Below are 19,941 nucleotides of genomic sequence, written 5' to 3' on the forward strand. Positions count from 1 at the left end.
ACTTGGTACCTGCCCTGATATGTCACGTCCGACGACACCTGTTCCATTGAGGTAGGCTTCCTTACCGTCCTCACCACATCTCACTTTCACACACCAACCGCCCATCCGTACACCTTCAATCTCTCGACATGATATACACCACCCAGATAGTGAGGCTCGACGGTCAGTAACGGATCCCGACGCGCTATTCTGCTGGAAAGCCCCCCTCACAGACGGACAAACCGACTGACTGACCCGGACTCACAGGCCTCACGCTCGTGGCCTCTGTCGACGACTCGCAGATCCAAGAGGTCACAGATCTGAAGCAGAACATTCGACAGGTCATCAAGAAGCTCTCACCCTCCTCCGAACCTCGTGCGTCCATTGAGAGCTCGAAATACACCATCCAGTACCACCAACCACATCCTCTCGAGCAGTTGCCGCTCTGCCAGCAATCCACTGACCGATTCGTGTCAGCTACGTCTTGAACGACGCCGTCGCCTACCTGGCTATCACCGAGCGCTCATATCCCAAGAAGCTTGCTCTTACATACCTTGAGGATGTCCGCGCAGAGTTCCAGACGTCGTACAAGCGAGATGAAATCCACGACCCGCAACTTCGACCGTACCAGTACTCCGAGTTCGATCGCTTCATCGAGCGCACGAAGAAAACATATCAAGATTCGCGCGCAACCGACAATCTCGGCAGACTCAACGACGAGCTGAAGGACGTGACCCAGGTCATGACCAAGAATATCGAGGACCTGCTCTATCGTGGAGACTCGTTGGAGAAGATGGGTGAGCAGAAGAGACGGACAAAGCACGCTACCTGGATCACACTGACAACATGCGTACACTAGGCGACATGTCTTCTCGCTTGCGGGATGACTCTCTCAAATACAAACGGGCCGCTGTGCGCATCAACTGGGAACTTCTATTAAAGCAGTATGGTCCTTTTGCTGGTCTTGGACTGGTAATCCTACTTTTGCTCATCTGGCGATTCTGGTAACAGAATACCATCCGTTTGCCTTTAATTCTTGGTTGGGTTTCAGGCATAGCGCGGAGTTCAGGACAGTAATTGGCGCAGCCTTGCATAGAAACACGTGGAATTCTGACCGGGCGACGTGTCCTCATGGCAATAATTAAGGCTGGTAGAGCTCTGCAGAGTCCCATGATGATTGAGGGAGCTGAATTGCTTAGGAGTTTGCCAATACCTCTGGCATTTGGGCACTTTGCCGCTGGGAGTACAATACCCATCCCCTCCTCGGATGTGGCCTCCAATACAGCACTTTCAGGGCTCATTCTCACGGCGTGGTACACCACGGCATGGTCTGCACTAGACCAGGATATCCTGGCCTGGCTCACACCTGGCAGCCCACGGCGCAGAACATCGAAAGAACCAAGAGACAACGCAGTAAGCTAGATTAAAGCTGCCGGCGTCTGTTTCCGCGGAATTGCGTTGTGAACCAATTACGCACGGCCGATGCTAGTCTTCGGCCTCTGTGATCTCAGTTTGGGGAGGGCGACTAATATGCATACTTGGTCAAATCCACGCCACGGCAACAGCGCAGATGTAATATGATGCAGTTCTTCCAAGTTCAAGGGCAAGGCGCAGTGTAGTCAATTAGTTCGTTGCCGCCTTATTCGATCTCATAGACATTCAAAAGGCAGCCTATTATACCCCGAGCACCACCGCAGGCGCTCATGACTACCTAGCTGCTCGACAGGCCGCATACAAGATACTCCAGACATGCTCAGCCTCCAAATTGGTCGCCCCGACCTCTGCCAGCTCTAGTGTTGATATCAACAAACTGCAAGAAAAGGCTCGGAAGAGTGGTGGGAACTACTTGGCTCATCAAGGCACATTGCGGTGAGCTAGGGCACTATAAGGTAGAAAATCCAGGTGGTGACACAGGCGAGTCTGGTATGTGATAGACATGGAAAAGGGGAAAAAACGAAAACGTTTGGAAAGGTCGAGTGGTGTACTGTGTATTCGAAGTTGAATTCGGGGTATCTAAAAAGGTCTAAGATCTAATCCGCAAACAAAACTACATCAACGCGTTGAACACGCTTTCACGCTTCGTGAGCATTTCTTCCCACTCAGCCTCCGCCTCGCTCAATGCCGTGATCGCTCCGCCGGCACCTACATGCCATTCCTCACCTTCGTCGTCCCACTTGAAGGCGGTGCGGATCACCACTGAGAAGTCACCACCTCCGCCGACATCGAAGTATCCAAGCACACCGCTGTATAGGCCGCGCGCTCTGCCGCCCTCAATCTCACTAAGAATCTCGCATGATCGCTTCTTCGGAGCTCCAGTCATGGAGCCCGGCGGCAGTGAGGCCACCAGAGCCGCACACCCAGAACTTCCTTCGATACTGCCCTCAATCACTGATACCAGCTGGAACACGGTCTCATACTCTTCCACCGACATGAGCTTTGGCGTTTCGACCTTGCCAATGCCTTTGACGCCTGCCAAGTCGTGTCGAATCAGATCCACAATCATCAGATTCTCAGCGCGTTCCTTGGGCGAAGCCAGCAGCTCTTCAGCCTTGGCTCGAGTGAGGCCGGGACTTTTCTTCACGGTGCCCTTGATGGGTCGAAATTGGCATTTGCCGCCGCGAGACCAAGATAGGAAGCGTTCAGGACTGCTTCCTACAACGGACAGTCCGGGAGAAGTTTTGCACTGCAGGCGCAGGAAGGCACCGAATGGAGCAGGGTTGCGGCTGCGCAGTCGTTGGTATAACGACCACGGCTCAGCATGGGTTTTGAGGATCGACTGGTCTGTCAAGCACAACTCGTACGATTCGCCGGCCCGCAGGTTTGCTTGACAGTCCAACACTTTCTGGCAGTAAGCACTTCGCGCTGGCCCAGCCACGAGTCCCGCGCATGTGTTCTGATCCACTCTATCAACAGTGGCGGGCATGTCGAGGTGACGCTCTAAACGAGATTGCATAGTCTGGAGCCAATTGTCATCCTGCTGAGCGATAGACTGCACGTACGCGACGCGCTCCACATGGTCCAACACAATGCTTCTCTCCACAAAGACGAACCAAATGTCTGGGTGCTCAGCCTTTGCACCGACTGGGGGCACATCTATGGTCTGTAGGCCTGCTTCGTACGATATGAAACCTATGAGGCCACCCCAGAAAGGTGAGCTAGAAGGGCCACCTACAGCCCTGCTCGCTTCTACTACTCCGTCCAGGTAGGAGAATGCTTCCGCAATGCTAGCTGACGTTCCTGACACTGTATGACCTTTCTCGATGACTTCCAAACAGCTACGAACTGTAGAGTATCGATACTGCTTGGAGCACGACGTAGGCAAGCCAATGATACTGAATCGCCCTGTCTCCTGGTTGACTGGTTTGCCGTCACGGGATCCGGACTCGAGAAGAAGAGGTTCCACGCACGCATCTTCTTCGCGCAGCATTTCCATTACAACGGCCACGTCCAATGCATGGTTTGTACTGATCACCCATTGAACTGACAGCGCAGAAGTCCTCGGTGCCACCTGCTCCGTCTCACAGGGAGCCTGGCAATTCGGCAAAGTGTCCGTCACTGGTACCTGTGACATGGAGTGGCGAATACGCCACTGACATGTCTCATTCCACCAGTTTCGCACCAATTTATGGCCTTCCTGATTCGTGCAGATGGATTCGGGGTGATACTGAACTCCCCAGTACGGCTTATGCTCATGTCGGACGCCCATCAGAGTTGGACCATTCGGTACATTCATCGAAGTCCAGGAGAGTGGTACAAGCTCTGCACACTCCTTAGATTTTTCCCACAGGTTAGAAGATCCCCACTCATCTGTCACGTCGCCCTTTTTCAACGTGGCATGCAGCGAGTGATATTGGGTCGCGACGATCTTTCCAGTTCCCGCATATATGTCCCGATTGCAATGGTCTATCATAGTCATAATACCATGTCTGGGCTCTCTCAATCTCACGACTTCGGCCCCGAATGCCAGGCAAAGACTCTGAAATCCTAGGCATATTCCTAGGACTGGAAGTAAGTGCTTCTCCGGTAGGCCCCAGAGCTTTCCTATCAAGCCGACATCATGAGAGTTTGCAGGATGGCCTGGCCCAGGGCCTGCAACGACGGCATGAAATGCATCGAGGTATGTGAAGAACGCTTCGTCGTTGAGGACAAAGCGAGCGTCGTCAATCTTGATGCACTCTACAGTGACGGGTAGTTCAGCTCGCAGCAGAGCGACAATCGAGTTGGAAAACGAGTCGTATGCATCAATGAAGAGAATGCGAGAGGGCTGCATGTAAGTAAGTACAGGAGAGGTTTGTGTTCCAAGGGATGCTGTCGACCAATCTCGGTGACTCTTGGGATGCCTCCAGGCGGCGAAGGAGAGATGGGAATGAGAAGTGAAGAAAAAGACGCTGCCGCCCAACTCGCCGTCTGCTGTTCGAATCTCCCGTTGCAGGACAGGCCCGCCAGTCCTGTGATCCAAAAGAGTGCTGTTTGTGATGATGTCGTGAAGTGAAGAAAATCTTTCGGGCGAGAAAGATTCAAAGAGAACGGGACGGGCTGGGCTGGGCGGGACAGAGCAAGTGCCAAGGACTCGCAAGGAGCTGAGGAAGGAGCAACTCCTGCCGAGCTTGAGCCGTCTGCCGAGACTAGGTAGACACCTCCACGCGACACGACACGTTGGTCTCGGGAGCTTATGGAACTGGACAGTTATTGAACTCGCCTGTACTGCATTTCCATCGACGGCAGTGCCAATTTTTCCCAGAAAAACCGCAGAGATATGAAGCGATGGGTGCAGCTCATACCCGTGCTGCTATGCCAGCTGCTGGGCGTGCATGCGGCAGAAATGAGCATCGTAAGCACAGGACATGATGAGAACAGGAGCAGGAGCAGAGACGGGACATCATACTGAGAGTGCGGTATAGGACCAGAAGGACGCCAGTAGACAGGCATGCGCCGGCATGTACTCGCGCAAGACCTGGGGAGGCCACGTTGATCCATACATACTCGTCAAGTTCGTGCGGCCGGACAGTGTACCAGAAGGCGAGGATCCAATCGTCAGCCTGGTAATATTCGAGTGGAAGGACAGATCATTGATTGGGAAGCCAGACCCAAAGGACGAGATGGTGGTATGGGATACATATTATGCGGCAGAGCGCTGTGGGTGGAAGAGTCATGGCTAACGGCATTCAGGACGATTACCTCTGCGACGAGGCCGCGCGCGATGCTGGACTCTGCGAGGAAGCCGACGTTGGCTCTTTCATTCTTGCTACAAACGCGTCTGCAGCTTCAAAATCGCTAATCAGATCCGAAGCCGTTCACCTCAAGGACCCAGGGGCCATCAACTATCCTATCAAGAAGACTGGATACTATTGCGTGAGCAGTGCCGCCTACAGTGCGACCGAATATATTGGAATCGTCGAGTTCCGGAATGCCTTTGGCGAGTTACCAGCTGCACAGATCCCAAAATTGCCCTTTTACGCCGGCTTCACGATCGTCTACGCCTTCGTCGCCATGGGATGGGGAGTGCTTTATTGGATGCATAGACGAGACATTCTGGCTGTGCAAAATTACATAACAGCGATCCTGGTCTTCCTCATCATCGAGATGTTCATGACATGGCTCTTCTACGACTTTCAAAATCGCCATGGACTGAATGGCGGCGCCAAAGCGCTCCTGATTGTGGTGTCAATACTCAGCGCCGCAAGGAACAGCTTCTCGTTCTTCCTGCTACTGATCGTATGCATGGGATACGGTGTTGTCAAACATGAGCTGGGGAAGACCATGTGGTATGTGCGCGCTCTTGCGCTCACGCACTTTGTCTTCGGCGTCATTTACGCTATTGCCTCCTTGGCCGTCACTCCAGAGAATGCTGGACCAATGGTACTTCTAGTCGTCTTACCACTTGCTGGTACACTGACGGCCTTCTACATCTGGACACTCAACAGCCTCAACTACACCATGAAGGACCTCGTGGAACGTAAGCAGCACGTCAAAGCCGGCATGTACCGCAAATTGTGGTGGTGTATCCTCACCAGTATCGTGGTCATCTTTGCCTTCTTTTTCGTCAATAGTTGGACTTTTGCGGGATCTGGAAATGCCGACTTCGTACCCAATCACTGGCAATCACGATGGTTTATCCTCGACGGATGGCTTCTGCTTGTCTACTTCTGCGATGTGTCTTTCATCGCATACATCTGGAGGCCGTCCGCCAATAATCGCAGGTTCGCCATGTCTGATGAAGTAGGTCATATTCTGTCACAGAAAGAGAATTAAGCCAAGACCAATGAGCTAACATTATCTGCAGATTTCCCAAACTGACGACGGTTTTGAAATCGCTTCAATACGAGATAGCATGGACCTCGACGATGATCTTGAAGCGGTCTCCGGTAATGGCAATAAAGCGCCTCCGCCATACGACGCCCCTCTCGGGGGCTCCAGCAATCCACGCAGGGATGCCTCGCCTCTACCTGCTCCAAAGCCCACGAAGCCCGCTCAGCTCCCGCGAGAATCATTAGATGGCGAGACCATCTTTGCAGTAGATGACGACAGCGAAGATGAGGACGACATGGGAGAGGGAAAGCGACTTAATGGGAAAACAATTTAGCTAAACACATAGTAGCTACCTTGCATAGCAATCGTAGTGGAATTCTCTTCTGGCACGACATCTCTGCTGGCAAATCTTACACTTAGTCACGCGAGACCATTCTACTCTGTTCTGCCGAGACTACAAGGTGAAGACAAGCATAGAAATGTAACGGCACAGAAGCAGATTCCGTGCGTTGAATTTTCGTGGCCGAACTCGAATGGAGAGGGTATGCTATGTACGGAACCGCAGCAGCAGAAGACCAGCCCCCCACCCATGCGCAACGCTACCAGAACTCCGTCAGAGGCACGCGATTAGAAGGACCCCAAGATCAATCCAGTAGTAGCCTTTTCCGGGGATAGAGTATCCCCTCCTTTCCCACTAGCAGTGACGAAGACTCGTACTTTTTTCTCATCCGACGCTCGTCGCCGCTATGCATGTAAAGACAACAGGGTCGTCGTTCATCAGGTTTAGACATTTTGATTCGTCGTAGGTGTTTCCGTTCCTTTTTTCACGAGGCAATGGCCCGAGCACCACCACGGCGGTTGCTTCCCTTGACCTTGGCCGGAACAGTACTCCAGCCGTCGTCCTCAAGCACCTCGGCGGTGGTCTCGGTGGTTTCGCCGGCAACGACGACTGGCTCTTGTGGCTTAGTCTCTTTATCAGCGACAATGGTGCCATTCGCCGGGGCGTCTGGCGTATCGAGATCTGCGGCTTCGTCGCCCTCGTGTGCGAGTACGGCAAAGGTTGGGCGCTCCTTCGGTGGGGCGTCTCCGTTCTCCTTCGCTGCTTGCTTCGTGTCCTGTGCCTCCTTTGGCTTGCCTCTCCAGCTGTTGCCACCATTCTGCTGCTGCTGGCGCGACGGTCGACGGTCGCCACGCTGTTCGTTGCGTACATCACCTGTTGGTGGACTAGCCTTCTCGCCCCCCTGCGCAGTTTGGCCACGATCGGCACGCGCGGCACGAGCTGCTCTCTGTTCTGTATCCTTGGCAGTCTTCTCCTCACGCGCCTTTGCATCGGCCTCCTCCTTCTGTCGAAGCGCCAATACTCGTTTCTCCTCAACTTCCTTCTCGCGAGCCGATGTGTCAATGGGACGAGCAGCACCGAATGGTGAAGCTTTTGCATCAGAAGGTGTGCTGCCGGCGGATTCTCCGCCCTCTGCTGTCGATACAGTTCGCTTGGCGAGGTTGAGTCGCGGTCGCTCTTTGGGCGCTTCCTGAGCTGGAGATGCGGGTGTCGAAACGTCAGGGGTCGCGGGAGCATCAGGTCGCATTTTCGTGCGCCATTGGCTGTCTTGCTCAGCGGCAGTTGGAGCCCGCTCTGGGCGCTCTGGGGCACCTTGGGGTCGCTCGTATTCTCGTCGTGGTGGCCTTGAGCCAGCATCTGATCTCCCTTCGCCCCAGCTTGGGCCACCTCTCTCTTCGCGTGGCGGACGGTCGTCGCGAACTTCTCTTAATCGGCCGCCATCACGTACTGGTGGACCTTGGCTGGGTGCCGGTGAAAGAGGACCCTTCCGGCTCCAGTCAGAGAAGTCACGGGGTTTTCCGTCACCCTCAAAGTAGCCTGGCTTGCGGCCACCTGGTCCACCACGCTCGCTGCCGGCGTCAGACATGTTATCGAAACCGCCTCCTGGTGGACCACGGCGCTCAAATCCTCGCGAAGGCTGGCGACCCTGGGAGGGAAGGTCTGGAAGAGGGCCTTTGCGGCTCCAGTCAGAAAAATCTCGGTTCGAATCGCCACGGTCGTTGCGTGCTATAAGAGGTCAGCGAAGTAAGCACAAAGGCAGAATATCATTGACGTACGTGGATCAGCGACACTGATCTTGATGTTGCGGCCCATAAAGTTGGATTCGGATCTGTCCAGGGCCTTTTGAAGACCTTCAGGAGATCCAAACTCTGCGTAGCCGAAGCCTTTAGGCTTGCGGTCAACTTTGTCTTCCATCAGTCTGACCACTGTGACATTGCAGTCGGCCAAAAAACCCTCGAGATCAACAGATGTAACATTGTAGTCCAGGTTTCCGAGGTGTGCTGTGTATGGTGGCTTTGTAGGGAATGGAATTGCCTCGCGGTCATATCGTGGGCCTTGACACATGTTAGCCGGACCGCTCCTCTCCATTAGAATTCTTCCATTCTTGCGACCCACCGAAATCTGATCCCATGCCACCGCCGCCGCCACGATCACCTCCGAAGCTACCGCCGCCGCCCATGCCACTTCCAGAGCGCTCCCATGAAGACGTCGTAAATGCGCGGCCCTCGCCTGGTGGAGCGCGGTCGCCGCCCCGGTCACCTCGATCGCGTGCGCCGTAGCTTGATGTGGGCATGGATGGAAGCGGTGCCGATTCCATCTCGTCGGCCCATGATCCAAGAGCTGCCGCGAGTATCAGTAAATCTATGCTCTGACTTCCTGTGCCCATTTTCGCTCCGTCATCTTGCCGTCGCAAATCGCGCGGGCTGTAGCCAAATCGGTGGTGGGAGGTCAGGGAATTCGTGCCTACATTGGTTCGTCAAGAAGTCGCCCAAGGCCATCTTCTCCTGCTTCTTTTTGGGCGCTGTAGATAGTCACGTCAGTCACCATTGTGTGTATTTCGTCGACTTCGTGCAAGGCCTCGCGCGAGGTGTGCCCCGCCGAAGAAGTCGAGAGGCGGGTACATACCCATGATTGCGGTGTTGTCGGGGAGGGCGTGTGTTGTAGGTGGTGAGTGTGGCGCTTTGCTGAAGTAGCGCCAAGTGTGTCGAGCGAGTCCAAAGAATCGCTCTCGTAGATGGAGAGAGTAGGTAGGTCGTGGTAGGTTGGGGTTGGAGTGGCCGCACAGGTAAATTACATCCTTGCGGCTGTAGCCGTCCCTGCTTTCTTTCTCGCCGGCAGGGCTGACTTGGAACTACATGTTCCTTATCCCGTTATCCGCCACCGGCACTCCGTGAAAAGCCTTGCCGTCGGTGAAGTGTCAGCAACTCACCTAGGTCTTCATCATAATCATTGCATTTTTGCTATGGCGGAACAGCAGCGGCGGCGTGCACTGGCAGCCAGGGATCCAACTGCTGATAACATCGAGACGGCTCTGAAGGTCGGTGTTGCTACCGGTATGTACCTTACCTATGAATGCCTTTTACGTCCTGCATGTATCATGATATATTGGCCTTTCACATCCTGCATCCATCATGCCCTTCATGCGCTACCTCCTTGTGACTTGAGCGCCACGTGCAATGCATCCCATCGAGGCTGCTTGTCCGCGAAACCAGCGTCCTGTGCTTGTAGCTTGCCCTTCTATACTTCCTGCCAAGACTCCCTGCTCGCCATCATCTTGTGTACCTACTTGAGCATTGCGTTGTTCTCATATATCACGACTGACCTGTTCTTAGCGGGCGTTGGCTTCATGTTCGGCGGTGCGGTCGGCATCCTCAAGAATCTTCCACTATCTCTATCGGCAGGTGTTACCTCCTTACAGTCCTTTGGTCTCGGAGCAGTCTTTACGTTTACTCGTCTATCTGTGATTCAAGCATGGACCACGGAGCTGCAGACTCCCACGCCTGGTGATCTCATTAAAGCCACAGCTATCGCTGGAGCATTCTCTGGAGGCTCACTTGGCGCCCTTTTCCGTGGACGCAAGAACGTGATCCCCGGGGCAATCATGTGGTGCATCTTCGGTGCCACAGGCCAGTTCATGTACAATAGAAGGACCTTGCCAGCCCAGCGCGCTGAAGTCAAGGGACCTGGATTTTGGCAGAGCATGAGTGACAAAAGCTGGACGCCCTTCAAGGTCCTAAGTAATGAGGAGTACGCCGGCATGCTCAAAGAGAAACTGTTGAGGGTCGAGGCAGAAATATCGATCATTGACGATAAGATTGCTGCTATGAAAGGACAGCAGCAAGCGGAAGTTGCCAGAGAAGGAGAGGCTGCGGCGAAGAAGAGCTGAGAGCAGCGTCACCTTTGTAACAAGTGGCGAACGAGAAAGCAAGGGTCGCCGCTATGGCTTTAGAGACTCAGTCAGTCCACGGCCAGCTGAATAGAACCGCACAGAACTCGTCGGGACGGGGACATATAGGACAGGAAGCCTTTCATTCCTGGCATTGAAATTTGGACGTGGGCACCTTGATGGAGAATGTTGGTCGCGTAGAGAATGTCTCCAAAGTCTTTCCAGATGGCGAAATTGACGATTGCGGAGGGATGTTCGTTGAAGCTATGCAACGAAGCAGCTTGCGTGGACGACTTCGACGGTGAAGCTCGCCCGTCACCGTGGCGACCCGCTTCGAGCAAACTCGCGCCCTACCAATATCAACATGTTTCCTCGGCGGCCGTGTGGAGACACAACGAGAAATTGCTACACATCCGACGACACGAACCTGGCCAACGAATCGCACTCCGTGACCTCAACCAGCGGCCATAGCACCATATCAGAGAAGCGCTCGCCCTCGTCCACACTCAGCGAACAGATTGGCGACGAAACCATCATCAGCTCGCGCGCCATCGCAGTCGCGTCACCCCGTCTCGCTCCGACAGCACGCAGGCGATCACAAACAAATCACCGCCACCGGTGGCAGCGCCATGCCGTCGTACTTGGAAGCACAAGTCACGTCGGGCAACTACTTCTCTAGGAAGCCTGTGCGTGCCAACAGCACCATACGACAGGTTCACGCACCAGATGAAAGCTCTTCAGACCCATCCCTTCACGAGCCGATAAGTCACGATGTGAAGGCAGCTCCTAATGGCTCACACACGGAACACGTATACCATAACGCCAGAGATCCCAAGCTGTTTCAATCAAATGACTGCTTCTCTCGTCAATCTTCAAGACTTCCACATCCGTTTCAGCTTCTGCCGACTACTGTCAGTCCTCCCAAGTCATTCGCGTTCGAGCTCGAGCCGTTAATGGAAAGAACCCCTGGCGTTCTGTATCGCGTTGGCGGCGAAGTGGCTTACCAGGACGTGTGCGTTGTGTACCGAGCGCGACCTCACAGCTACCGGGAACTTACAGCTGATAGACTCGGTGCCGCGTACGCCGATGCGACAATATCAGCTGAGCCGCTCACTTCACGTCCAGTTCCGGAGCAAATCACGCAGGATTGGCGAGATAGGGAGCAGTATGCGCGTGGCTTCTCTTACAACAGACAGGAAGTTCATGACCAGGAAGTCGAGCAGACGCAGGCAGTCCTGGATGTCTCCTTCTACCTTGACGCGGTCGAAGAGCAGGAGGTCAACGATCACACAATGGAGTCGAGCGAACAGTCCATGCACATCCACGCAACCGGCGATCTAATCATGAGCGATGCTTTGCCACAGGACGCAGGATCCGTTCGGCAATCTGAAGGACACCATGAGTTGGTGCAGGAGCAGTTCGATTATCACTACCATGGCTCGAATCAGTATGCGCACACCTCTAGATCACGTTGAAGTTCCCAACATGATGGAGGTTCGGCCACTAGGGAGCGCGGGCAAGGTGATCGAGGCTGTACGAGTGAAGTTCACCTTATAGCTACCGTGGATGAGCACATTCTTGTCGTGTGCGACTGGAGTGGTGGTTCCAGCATAGGAAATTCCGAAGTTGTGCCAGTGCGGAGACTGTGCATGGAAGTTGTGCAATTTGGAGACGACACTTCCTTTACTCCCCGGCTACACTGCTGCAGCGAGATCCTTCCACTCAGAGGCGCACCGTCAGCTGGAAAGTCACTTATCAGATGATTATTGTTCTGATTACTCAGTGGAAGGACACGATGACGACCCTTCTCTGTCGCACTTTGGCGTCTGGGGATGGCGATGAGTAAGAAGAAGTACATAAGTGCCAAGGCCAGCGCGAACGGAATAAGATGGTTCCAGTGCAATTCATAGGGCCTATGAATAAGGTACCGCACGGATGTGCCCACTCATCAGTCATGTAACATGTTATTGGTACAGTGTGCTCATCCTCCCCATCTCACTCTTTTTCGAGGTACAGTACATACATTACCTAAGGTAATGACGATATCCTCCAGATGAGCCCACCTAAGGTAAGGTAGTATCTTCAGCAAATTCAGCCAAGTTGAAACTGAGACACACAACGCACGTGGAGTACGGGGCACTCAGCATGCGTCAGACCCATACATATAGTCATAATGCGTATTCATGTCTAATACAAGAAGGTACTGGTAATATCAATTGACTCACGACGTAATCAAGAATCATACAGGTACCTACCTGTACCTTATCTAATGGATATGTGCATGTACTCGTAAGTGCACTGACTAAGTCTGGAATTGAAGCTGAATGCTCCAGGTCGAGGTGATGCGAATGATTATCATGCGTGACGTGAATCTGACAGCTACAGTGATCACCTCAGTAAGGTACAGGTAATCATTCAGGGACCTACATTACATACAGGAACAGGTCCCTAAGGTACAAGGTGTATGAGGTAAAGCGGTAATAAGGCACTGCTGCATGAGTGAGCGTGGGTGTGTGTGCGAACGTAGTTGTTGCCGCATAGTGATGCCCTCCATCCAGACATTCATTCATCCATCTACAGGTACAGGTACAGGTACAGATACAGATACAGATACAGGTATTCATCCATCCATCCCAGTTTTTGTACTAAAAAAAGGTTGTCTTGTGCTAGGTATTAATCCATAGAAGCCCGGACACGGCTATCCCTCCGCCGCCACAAAAGAGTTTACTGGGGGCACATGGCTATTTTTCGATTTCGTAAGCACACAGACTCTTAAGCTCCAGGTACCTACCAGGAGGTAGTCCGAGACCTTGGGGGACGTTCCGCCACTTTCTTTCTGCCCTCTCTCTCTCTTTCTATCTTCCTATCTCTATCTCTCTCTTTTCTCCTCGACATCAACATGACAAGAATCGCGACCATGGACGAAGATGCCGTATGCGGTGAAACATGGCCTCCCAGAACGACCATCGAAGATCCCCACTTCGATCCTATCGCCTCTACGACCATGGCTCACGACGACTTGCGACACCGCCCGTATCGCGTAGCTCGCTTGGGCTATTTCGAGTGCGTCGTCGGTCGCATCTGACGGCACTCGGAGAATCCTGGTGTGTGTGTGAGAGTTGAGTGACACCAAATCACCAGCAGAAATTGCACGAGCACAACCAGCCTTGCATTGCAACATCATGATCGATCAATCAATCAGAGCGACCTCGCAATCAATAAAAGTCAACTTGCATCATCGCCAGCGTTTGCCTCTTTCGTGGCTCTTTACACTTGCAGCGGGAGGTGACACTAGATCCAAACTCGACCATGGCTGTGTACGACTAATCGAGCTGTAACAACAACGTAAGTCTGATAACATATATCAATATAGCTGACGATGCGCAAAGATGTAGTTGATAACTGTTGCAGTCTCCCCGCGCCGCCAACCGGTCACAGAAAAACGACAACGATCGGGCCCACTCGCGCACAAGTCCACATCAGAGGCAGACCTTGCAGCCACAGAATGACTTCGAAGAATCACGAGGTTCAGCTTCGCTCGGCATTGTGCCGCCACTGAATGTCCGATGGCCTGCCCGGCTGCGACGGATTTGCCAAAACACTTCCTGGGGAACCCATGGATCTCCAGACTGCAATCGGGCGGATTTCCCTTTCTGAGCCCTCTGAGCTATGGTCGCCACCCTTCATGATGCAAGACTTCCACCGCGATACCCATTGCAATAGGAAAAAGACTGCACTGTTCTGCTCCATCGCCTCAAGGTCATTCAAAAGCATATCTATGACCAAGGTTATATCACCGCCAGATCTGATGACTGATCTTCAATTATTCGCAAAAAGGCCGCATATTTATTCTGCTGGCTGCGCAGAATTGGCCGTATACTCATGAATCATAATCTGGAGCATGCTCCCGTATCTCAATGCAATCCTGCTCAAACCGGCTTCTTCGTCACCGCACTTCCGCTGCAACTGGTACCTCAGCACTGTACGCCGTCAACATCATCAGCACAGTTCCATGCTGTGGTCTTCGGTCTCGTTCGTGGGACCAAGAGCGCAATCTCCAGCTGCGTCTAGGACACCCACATGCTGAGCCGACTGCGACTGCCTTCGCGGCTCAGAAACTGTGCCAGGTACTAGGTATCCGACCTGCTCGCCCATCGGCTGGTCTCTGCCGTGTTGAGCCAAGGATCTTGGCCTGCTTGTCGAGAATGATTGTGCCCTGGATTCTGGACCGAATTGAGGAGAGTTGAGGTTTGACATGTCACTTTCCGTCGATGGAGACGGGTTGTTCTGGAAGGACACACCCATGCCGATCAGGCCCATGGCCGCTGTCCTCGCCGCCTCGTTGGCCTTGTGGTTGTTGTACATGTGTATGGCCGAGCATTTGCAGCCCTGGGTGGAATCGTGGGAAAGAGCCAGGTGACGGAGACTCGAGAAGACGTCTCGAAGCTCCCGCTCCTCGGCTCTCAGTTTGCTATTGGTTGCCATGATTTGTCGAGCTGACTCTTCCAGGTCTTCGGTGTGCATCTTTTTCTTCGCTCGACACTTTGATGCCGCGACCCGATTCTTCTCTCGATACTTCTCGCGCTTTCCATCCACCTCTTCGCCCTCCTCATCAATCGGACTATCCAGCTTGCGACTCTGCACGCTATCCTTCCTCGCCTTCTTGGCTTTCGCATGACGCTGGTTGGCTGCATTGCGGGCTCGTTCTGACTTGGCATTCATCGGCGGCGCGCCGCCCGATACACGTTGAGGGGGCTGGTGGGAAGCGTTCCCAGACACGGTGGGCGAGTTGTCGTCGGGTGGTGTGATCTGCCCATGCTGCTGCGAAACGCTGGAAGCGCGACCAGCTAAGATTTCTGCTTGCGAAACCTGCAAGTGGAAGTCCTGCCGTGGCTGCTCTTGCATCCATGGCGTCGATGCTGGTGATTGCCCGAGGGTTGGATCGAGGAATATGGAGTGGTCGAGCTCTGCGCATGGCATTTGGGAAGAATTGCTGCAACAGTCAACATGGAAGGTGTCTCGACACTGGTTGCAGTTGCACTTACTTGTCACCATCGAGCATATCGAAATGCTGTGTTCGGCCATGAGTCGCGTTGAACGCATTGAGGGAGACCAGATTGCGCTCCATATCCGGGAATTCCTCATCTCCAGCCTCGTCGAACATGAAGGCTGCGGATGGCTCAAACGCCACATCTGCGTATGGCGAAATGGTGTGGCTGTACGCCCCAGAAATCTCTTCACTGGGTGGCATTGCGTTTGCGGCAAAGGTAGGCAGATGTCGTTGTTTGAAGCAGTCAAAGCGAACTGGCTGCGACCGCGTCAGAAGGAGGCCTAAAAGCCCAGACTGCAGGTCGAGCCTTTTGTGAATGCAGGTAAGTGAGTGTTAGAGACGCTCCAAGAATGCGTAGGCAGTTTTGCAAGCCTGTGTTGATGGCTATTGGTGGTGGTGGTGGTGATGGTGGTGGTGTGGCAAATGTCTGTTTAGGAGCACTTTCCGTAGGTATGTGGGGGCCAGTGACGATTGCAGGGTTGGCCGTGGCCTTCTTTCCGAACTACATGTACATTACTACATGTAATCCCTTGCTGGGCTGGGCTGGGCCATGTGAATGAAGTGCAGCAGAAGATGGGAGAAGAAGCGGGCTCTCCTCTCGTCTCCTCATCCGCCGACGCTTGGGGGGAAAAACGCTGTGTCTCCCACCAATCCTTCTCACTTTCTCACCTCTCACGTCAAAAGACACGCGAGAAGCTCGACGGGCGGAGCTGCCACCGCACACTAGCCACGATCGTCGATGTTGACTAGGGGAGGCGCCACAACTGCTCCCAGCGCCCCGCTTGAATCCACTAGTGTATAGTGAAGTGCAGTAAGCGCAATGGACGCTGTGACTAGGAGGTAGGAGATACGAGCGAACAGTTACAAGTACCTAGGTACCTAGGTACCTACGTAGTCGTCGGCATCTCGGACTCGGCTCCGAGGCCTGCAGAGACGTGTCCAGAGTATATTCTCGTAGGCTCTCGTATGTACCAGACGTGGCAGACGAAATGGATGATGTACATGCAACATGTACCTCCTACGCTCGCTTAACACATTGTGGCGCACACATCGACCTCGCCTATACCTGAATTTTCTGACGCGCCTCACCCACATTCGATAGCTGCGTGCCAAGCTAATACCATACTATAGGTATCTGATCTTACCTGACAGCCTGACCTGACCTGACCTGACCTTCATAATGTATTAGGTACAGATGGGACGCGACTGATGAAAAAACGACCTCTGCCACCTCAGCTGCGTGCCCGGACTGTTCACCTCACGCCTCACGCCAGCAAGCCCTGAGACGGAAAGTGAGAAGCGGTTACGCTACCAGGCCCCGTTACCACTTTCCACTACATTAGCTCGATAAAATCTTTGCAGCTTGCCGCTGTCACCAGGAGCGCGGTGCGAACGCGGATCGTGTTCGCTCACGCATACGCAAGAGCGTCTCTACAGATTGCCGGTGTCCGGAGGTAGTACATGCATCATTCTCATGACATCAAGGTGCATGCTTCGCTTGGACTGGATGGCTACAGATATACCTCCTACAGACCTCCTAGGAGGTACCTAAGAGAATTCACTGATGAACCGAGCCGCACGTCCTCAACAACACGTGGATGATGAGACGTTGTGGACTGCATGGCCTCAATCATGACTCGAGCGCTCGTTCTCTCCTCGTATGCTGAAAACACCCAGCCTGCTACTCTTCTTCCCTCTACTTGACATACAAGATATGCTGTGGCCGACATCCATACCGGTGGCCAGAGAAGCGTGAACGTCTCCACAAGTGCAATGAGGCCAATGTCTAAGGTAGGTAGGCAGAGTCGCTGGTGCGATGTGTGCCTGTAGACTTACGGTATACTGGCTACACGAGGAATATAGATATATAGATTGTACGGCATATATCGACCTATATATATACCTTATAATTAAAGTACATTCTACACAAGCCACATAACAGCCACGTGCCACTGCTGGCGGTTACATGTCGCGAGCTGTTCCTAGATAGTGAACCCTTAGATCGACGCCGACAAGCTGAATATACTACCTGGTACCTTACCTACCTTACCTCTTCCTCCGTTCTGCGATCACACAGGACCTATCTGATGCATTGTTCGACATATCAGCAGCACGGACACCCACCTGGCATACTTCCACGCGTTAGCAAGCGGGGACAATATACACCCTGGCGTTGCTCGATGTCGGGATTAGAGCACAGTCACTCTGCTGCGGGCCATGGCAAGTAATCATGCTGCGCTGCCGAGCAATGGCGTGCAGGCTGTGAGACGGCGGCACGGAGCGCACGATTCTGCGCTGGACGACGACGAGCATAATGAGTACGGGGCGGCCCAGAACTGGAAGCGCATCGAGGAGTTGGAGGAGGAGAATGGGCTTCTGGCGCAGAAAGCTACTGCTGCATGTATGTGATGCCAGCATTCAGGGGGACCAGCTACCTACCTTTCGTGCAATTGTCCTTCTGAAGGTGCGTGGACTGATGGACTGACTGACATTGTGTAGCTCTCCGCTTCATCGACTACGAGAACGAGTTACGCGTGCTGCGCGAAACATTGCGCTTGCAGCAACTACAGCATCAACGCCAGGGCTCTGCCTCCTCGAGCAGGTCTGATGACCCTCCTCACAGCGCGCCTCCTGCAGCGCCACCACTCGACCGACCTGGACTGTCACGCTTTGGCAGTTTCATGCGCAAAGCGTCTGGCGCTTCCCTCGCCCCGAGCGATACATCACACGAGAGCCGCCAGCATGAGCTCGAAGCGACCTTGATTAAGGAACAGACGGCGCGAATAGCAGCCGAGACGAAGGTCAAGGAGGTCAACTCCGAAGTCGAGGAGTTGAGCGCCAGCTTGTTCCAGCAAGCGAACGACATGGTGGCCGCTGAGCGCAGGGAGAATGCTGGTCTGAGGGACAAGATCAAGGCCCTGGAAGAGGAGAACGGCGGCGCCGATGAAGCACTGAAGAAGGAGAACGAGAGATTACGGCAGAAAGTTGCTACGCTCGAGCAGCGCGACGCAGAGCGCAAGAGACGGCTAGAGAAGCTGGAAGCTGCCCAGAGGAGAATCGACAGAGTGCGCACAATGTTATCGGCGCGATGAGGGATACGCGAGGGGAATTGGCTAGAATCTGGATCTAATGGCATGATTTGCGCGTTGGCTGGCACACAGCGCGGTGCGGATGGGCTAGGTGGAACATCCTGTGCTTCGCGACAGCATCACTGCGTTTCTAGTGTATGCCGGCCATACACCTAGACTGCAAATTGCGACGCAAAAGCCTACCTCCAGTTGGAAATGGCCTCGCAGCAGCAATTGCAGGTATTGGTGAAAACCTGATTGGCAAGAGGCCATTGGTAGGAGGAGATCCGGAACGGAACCCGTCGAGTCAGGCAAATCAGTCAGCTGCTCTGGCACGAGTCTGTACGCCGCGGAATTCTGGTGCATCGTGAAGCTGAACGGTTGACTGTGGAGTAACCTAGGCTCGGCACTTGATGATGGGAGCAGCACGATTGTGATGATAAGCTTTTGGATGCATGTTATGATGGGCATGGTACGCCTGAGACGAAATAATTGAAGGTCGGACTTGGAGACCATAAGCTGCTCCCGCTTTGAGTTGGAAATGCCATGTCTCCCCCATTAGGATTCGTGGGAAGGGCATAGGGACGCCACTCAGCCCTTCGGAGGCTGACTTGTCTGAAGAGGGGACTGGCATGCTCGATGTTGGTCGCAGCATTGGCTGGAAGACTTCATGGGGGGAGAATCGGGGCTTCTCACGGATGATTTCCATCAAGCCGCGGGCGGTATTCTGGACATATCAGATGGTTTCTGTCAAGTGTTCCAGACGATGGTACCCTGGTCCGCGAAAAGGCAGTCCGAGAGGCTCTACTCAGGTCAATGGGAGAAGCGCATTGGGACATTATCTTGGATACCATAGGAGGAGAGGAACCCGACTGAAGAGAAGAAGCTACTGCATTACTCGAATCACGTACTCTGGATAGTATCGCGATCTACACCAGTGAATCTGCGTCCTCACGTTGGTCAGGAGCGATAACACGGTTCGCCTTGCCCATTGAGGATGCCAACCATCTCTAGCGACCAGAAACATGTATCTGTTCATCACGTGGAATACAACAAATTGACCTCGATGATATGCCTACCTTCCTCAGACCCTTCCCATGCTGTTCGATAGGTGTGTTGTGTCACGGTTCCGGCTCCGGGTTCTGATTGCCCTTCACTGGTGACGGCGGCCCAACAGCACCACAGTGGGCGAACGAAAGAAGAAGAAGAAGTGAGCAGAAGGCTTCGTCCTGCAAATTGGATATGTGGTATTTTGTGTCTCACAACTGCATGGCTCAGCTCACTCCCCAGCTCCTGAACGCCGCCCATACATCACGCATATGTGAAATGTACATGTATGCAATTCTCAGTTTCGTCGTCGTTACATTAG

At 53.6% G+C, this 19,941-nt stretch overlaps 9 protein-coding genes across 9 annotated transcripts; 6 read left to right on the forward strand and 3 right to left on the reverse strand.

Moving 5' to 3' along the window:
* Positions 1 to 87: 87 nt before the first annotated feature.
* SEPMUDRAFT_147383 (protein transport protein sec22) lies at positions 88 to 1,926 on the forward strand. The gene is made up of 4 exons (XM_016904264.1): positions 88 to 162; positions 247 to 388; positions 457 to 776; positions 839 to 1,926. Exons 1-4 carry the CDS (start codon positions 129 to 131, stop codon positions 985 to 987), a joined length of 645 nt encoding a protein of 214 aa, XP_016763639.1. The 5' UTR covers positions 88 to 128; the 3' UTR covers positions 988 to 1,926.
* A 36-nt stretch (positions 1,927 to 1,962) lies between these two features.
* On the reverse strand, positions 1,963 to 4,439 carry SEPMUDRAFT_147384 (para-aminobenzoate synthase). Its single transcript, XM_016904265.1, has one exon. It carries the CDS (start codon positions 4,247 to 4,249, stop codon positions 2,027 to 2,029), a length of 2,223 nt encoding a protein of 740 aa, XP_016763640.1. The 5' UTR covers positions 4,250 to 4,439; the 3' UTR covers positions 1,963 to 2,026.
* Positions 4,440 to 4,688: 249 nt separating this feature from the next.
* SEPMUDRAFT_147385 (uncharacterized protein) lies at positions 4,689 to 9,309 on the reverse strand. Its single transcript, XM_016904266.1, has 8 exons — positions 9,194 to 9,309; positions 9,036 to 9,089; positions 8,684 to 8,908; positions 8,344 to 8,622; positions 6,263 to 8,293; positions 5,149 to 6,198; positions 4,881 to 5,084; positions 4,689 to 4,810 (listed from the first exon to the last, which is right to left on the reverse strand). Exons 1-5 carry the CDS (start codon positions 9,195 to 9,197, stop codon positions 7,053 to 7,055), a joined length of 1,803 nt encoding a protein of 600 aa, XP_016763641.1. The 5' UTR covers positions 9,198 to 9,309; the 3' UTR covers positions 4,689 to 4,810; positions 4,881 to 5,084; positions 5,149 to 6,198; positions 6,263 to 7,052.
* SEPMUDRAFT_105770 (uncharacterized protein) lies at positions 4,802 to 6,562 on the forward strand (the record flags this gene model as incomplete). The annotated part of the gene is made up of 4 exons (XM_016900589.1): positions 4,802 to 4,810; positions 4,881 to 5,084; positions 5,110 to 6,198; positions 6,263 to 6,562. 4 exons carry the CDS (start codon positions 4,802 to 4,804, stop codon positions 6,560 to 6,562), a joined length of 1,602 nt encoding a protein of 533 aa, XP_016763642.1.
* Positions 9,310 to 9,530: 221 nt separating the features above from the next.
* Positions 9,531 to 10,454, forward strand: SEPMUDRAFT_139226 (uncharacterized protein; the record flags this gene model as incomplete). The annotated part of the gene is made up of 2 exons (XM_016902898.1): positions 9,531 to 9,621; positions 9,901 to 10,454. 2 exons carry the CDS (start codon positions 9,531 to 9,533, stop codon positions 10,452 to 10,454), a joined length of 645 nt encoding a protein of 214 aa, XP_016763643.1.
* On the forward strand, positions 9,570 to 12,083 carry SEPMUDRAFT_80332 (uncharacterized protein). The gene is made up of 2 exons (XM_016910240.1): positions 9,570 to 9,621; positions 9,901 to 12,083. The coding sequence occupies exon 2, from the start codon at positions 11,084 to 11,086 to the stop codon at positions 11,927 to 11,929; it is 846 nt and encodes a 281-aa protein (XP_016763644.1). The 5' UTR covers positions 9,570 to 9,621; positions 9,901 to 11,083; the 3' UTR covers positions 11,930 to 12,083.
* Positions 12,084 to 13,316: 1,233 nt separating this feature from the next.
* SEPMUDRAFT_123800 (uncharacterized protein) lies at positions 13,317 to 16,295 on the reverse strand. Its single transcript, XM_016901863.1, has one exon. It carries the CDS (start codon positions 15,432 to 15,434, stop codon positions 14,454 to 14,456), a length of 981 nt encoding a protein of 326 aa, XP_016763645.1. The 5' UTR covers positions 15,435 to 16,295; the 3' UTR covers positions 13,317 to 14,453.
* Positions 13,354 to 14,111, forward strand: SEPMUDRAFT_114617 (uncharacterized protein; the record flags this gene model as incomplete). The annotated part of the gene is made up of 3 exons (XM_016901102.1): positions 13,354 to 13,517; positions 13,579 to 13,771; positions 13,866 to 14,111. The coding sequence occupies 3 exons, from the start codon at positions 13,354 to 13,356 to the stop codon at positions 14,109 to 14,111; spliced, it is 603 nt and encodes a 200-aa protein (XP_016763646.1).
* Positions 16,296 to 17,540: 1,245 nt separating the features above from the next.
* SEPMUDRAFT_147389 (uncharacterized protein) lies at positions 17,541 to 19,941 on the forward strand. Its single transcript, XM_016904267.1, has 2 exons — positions 17,541 to 17,905; positions 18,004 to 19,941. Exons 1-2 carry the CDS (start codon positions 17,722 to 17,724, stop codon positions 18,594 to 18,596), a joined length of 777 nt encoding a protein of 258 aa, XP_016763647.1. The 5' UTR covers positions 17,541 to 17,721; the 3' UTR covers positions 18,597 to 19,941.

Source organism: Sphaerulina musiva (assembly GCF_000320565.1).
Source record: "Sphaerulina musiva SO2202 unplaced genomic scaffold SEPMUscaffold_2, whole genome shotgun sequence".
Lineage (NCBI taxonomy): Eukaryota > Fungi > Ascomycota > Dothideomycetes > Mycosphaerellales > Mycosphaerellaceae > Sphaerulina > Sphaerulina musiva.

What these genes read in the sequence shown, in the direction of transcription:
- SEPMUDRAFT_147383 (XM_016904264.1), top strand. Translation starts at nt 129, where the DNA reads ATGATATACACCACCCAGATAGTGAGGCTCGACG. An exon ending in CCAGATAGTGAGGCTCGACG is followed by an intron (nt 163 to 246) that starts GTCAGTAACGGA and finishes CCGGACTCACAG; the next exon opens with GCCTCACGCTCGTGGCCTCT. An exon ending in AGACTCGTTGGAGAAGATGG is followed by an intron (nt 777 to 838) that starts GTGAGCAGAAGA and finishes TGCGTACACTAG; the next exon opens with GCGACATGTCTTCTCGCTTG.
- SEPMUDRAFT_147384 (XM_016904265.1), bottom strand. Translation starts at nt 4,249, where the DNA reads ATGCAGCCCTCTCGCATTCTCTTCATTGATGCATACGACTCGTTTTCC.
- SEPMUDRAFT_147385 (XM_016904266.1), bottom strand. An exon ending in CGACTTCTTGACGAACCAAT is followed by an intron (nt 8,909 to 9,035) that starts GTAGGCACGAAT and finishes TACTCGCGGCAG; the next exon opens with CTCTTGGATCATGGGCCGAC. An exon ending in GATCAGTGTCGCTGATCCAC is followed by an intron (nt 8,294 to 8,343) that starts GTACGTCAATGA and finishes GACCTCTTATAG; the next exon opens with CACGCAACGACCGTGGCGAT.
- SEPMUDRAFT_80332 (XM_016910240.1), top strand. Translation starts at nt 11,084, where the DNA reads ATGCCGTCGTACTTGGAAGCACAAGTCACGTCGGGCAACTACTTCTCT.
- SEPMUDRAFT_123800 (XM_016901863.1), bottom strand. Translation starts at nt 15,434, where the DNA reads ATGCCATGCGCAGAGCTCGACCACTCCATATTCCTCGATCCAACCCTC.
- SEPMUDRAFT_147389 (XM_016904267.1), top strand. Translation starts at nt 17,722, where the DNA reads ATGGCAAGTAATCATGCTGCGCTGCCGAGCAATGGCGTGCAGGCTGTG. An exon ending in GCAGAAAGCTACTGCTGCAT is followed by an intron (nt 17,906 to 18,003) that starts GTATGTGATGCC and finishes GACATTGTGTAG; the next exon opens with CTCTCCGCTTCATCGACTAC.